Here is a 2,167-nt window from a genome sequence, read left to right on the forward strand (position 1 = left end):
GCCACCAGGTGCCAGTGTGGCACTGGGTTTGGGATATAATAAGTTTTTTGCTAACCATCCAAGGCGCTGTCGAGACCCTGCCATTGGGTCACTAGACTATATGACGGTCCATCAGCTGCTTCAACCCACTGCTGTGTCCCTCCCATGGCGAGAGAGGCTTTCCCATACTCAGAGGTTCTGTGCTGGTAGCCATCCCCTCCTCCTCCCACAGTCCTCCCCTGTCTCTAGCCTCAGACTAGGGGCCATGACTGGGGTGGGAGACAAAGAGCAGATTTGCATGAAGGGTTGTCAGATGGATAAAAGGGATGAGAGACTTGGCAGAGTCCACCTGCAGCTGAGGCCTCAGGGAGCAGAGCTCTGGGGGCTTCGCCACCATGGCCTGGACTCCTCTCCTGCTCAGCTTGTTCACTCTCTGCCAAGGTGCCAGCCTCAGGGGTCTGTGAGAAAGGGGGCACTCAGGGCCCAGAGGGGCTGTCTCCTCTCTCCCCCCTGGGTAAGGAGGGTGAAGAGAGAGGGTCCCTGGCCCCTGATTCACAGCTCTCTTTCTCTCTGTCTTTCCAGGTGCTTGGGCCCAGTTTGTTCTGACTCAGCCAGCATCAGTGTCCAGGTCTTTGGGGCAGTCAGTCACGATCTCCTGCGCTCGAAGCAGTGGCAACATTGGTAGGTACTATGTGAGCTGGTACCAACAGCACCAGGGCCAGGCCCCCAAACTCATCATCTATGAGGATACTAAGCGTCCCTCGGGGATCCCAGAGAGATTCTCTGCCTCCCTAGACACCTCAGCCAACTCTGCCTCCCTGAGCGTCTCTGGTCTCCAGGCTGAGGATGAGGCTGACTACTATTGTTTATCCTATGACTCTAGTAGCAATAGCACAGTGATCCAGGCCTGTGGGGAAGTGAGACAAAAACCCCTGGGCTCCACTTTTCTGTTCCATTGGTGATGCAGTTACCACCAGGGTATCAATGCTGCTCACTGTGGGCAGATCAATGGTCTGATCCCTGGGGGAAGGACAGGAAACAGGAGACATAAGTCCAACTTCCTGGGCCAAGGTCTATATGAAGCACCTCCTCTATGTACGTCCCATGTACTACAGTGGTGGAAGCATGGGTTTCAGAATCAGAAAATCTGAGTTCAAATCTGTCTTTGATGTTTATCAACCATGTCCTTTGCCAGATTTTTATCCATTTAATGTTTCATTTTCCTTAATAAAAAATGTTAGAATTGTATTAGCTGGCATCTGAGATCCCTTGCTGTTCTCAGACCATGTTCCTATGAAACTTCAGTCAAGCAGCATCAGCCCTCCTCATGGCTCCTCTCCCTTTGCCTCAGCCCCCTTCAATGTCCTTTTCTTCCCCATGACCTCCATTCTGTGATGTCCATGGCCATCACTCACCTCTGCTCTGACTTCATTTTCTTCTCTTCCAGTGTGGACCCTCTAATCTGTTCCACTTCACACCCTGTTCTCCTCTCCAGGTGTTTGCATTTGGCCCCCTTTCCCTATGGTTGGTCATGCCCCACCTAATCTCAATCCTGGATGACCTTTATCTTCTCTTGTCAGTCTTCCTAACATGCAGCTGCTGAGCACTGCTGGAGGAAGTCACACAGCTGTGCTGAGGGGGTCCAGTACGAATTGATGTCACCTAATGTGAACTGGGTCCTCCAAGCCACTAAACCATCCTTTGGGAAATAGTTAATTAACTCTATTTGCAACCCTCATAGAAAGTATTCTAATTCTTCTCTGTTCAGTCTTCCCATATCACCTCCTCCGTCCTCCTTTACAGCTGAAAACTTAACTTCACCTCTGAGAAAATAGAGAACACTTACTCTGAGGTCCTCACTTATCTTCTGTAGACCCCTTCATACCATATCTCATTCCCTCCTTTAGTATCTCCTAAAGAGGTTGTCCAGACCCTTTACATGTGGATCACAACCTCCTGAACCCCAATCACGCTTCTAGGTAAATCTGACATGAGGAAATGCACTGAAAAATTGATATCTATCCAACAATACGCTAAAGAGAAAAACGTGAGTGGATGTTCAAAACTCCATTACCCGGTAACCGAGGTTCCAGGTAAACAGTCTCTCAGGGGCATCCTCACAAAAACCAGTAGTCCAATGCTTATTCCCAAGGAGGCCACCACCACCTGTAGCACAGCCTCTGGGGGC

General features: G+C 50.2%; 1 gene segment (V, D, J or C); it reads left to right on the plus strand.

Annotated features, from left to right (window-relative positions):
• The first annotated feature begins 339 nt into the window (after nucleotides 1-339).
• On the plus strand, nucleotides 340-941 carry LOC118834185. The segment is given in 2 exon segments: nucleotides 340-420; nucleotides 562-941. Coding segments are annotated over 2 exon segments (426 nt in total).
• Nucleotides 942-2,167: the final 1,226 nt, after the last annotated feature.

The sequence above is a fragment of the Trichosurus vulpecula genome, chromosome 1, assembly GCF_011100635.1.
Source record: "Trichosurus vulpecula isolate mTriVul1 chromosome 1, mTriVul1.pri, whole genome shotgun sequence".
Classification (NCBI taxonomy): Eukaryota; Metazoa; Chordata; class Mammalia; order Diprotodontia; family Phalangeridae; genus Trichosurus; species Trichosurus vulpecula.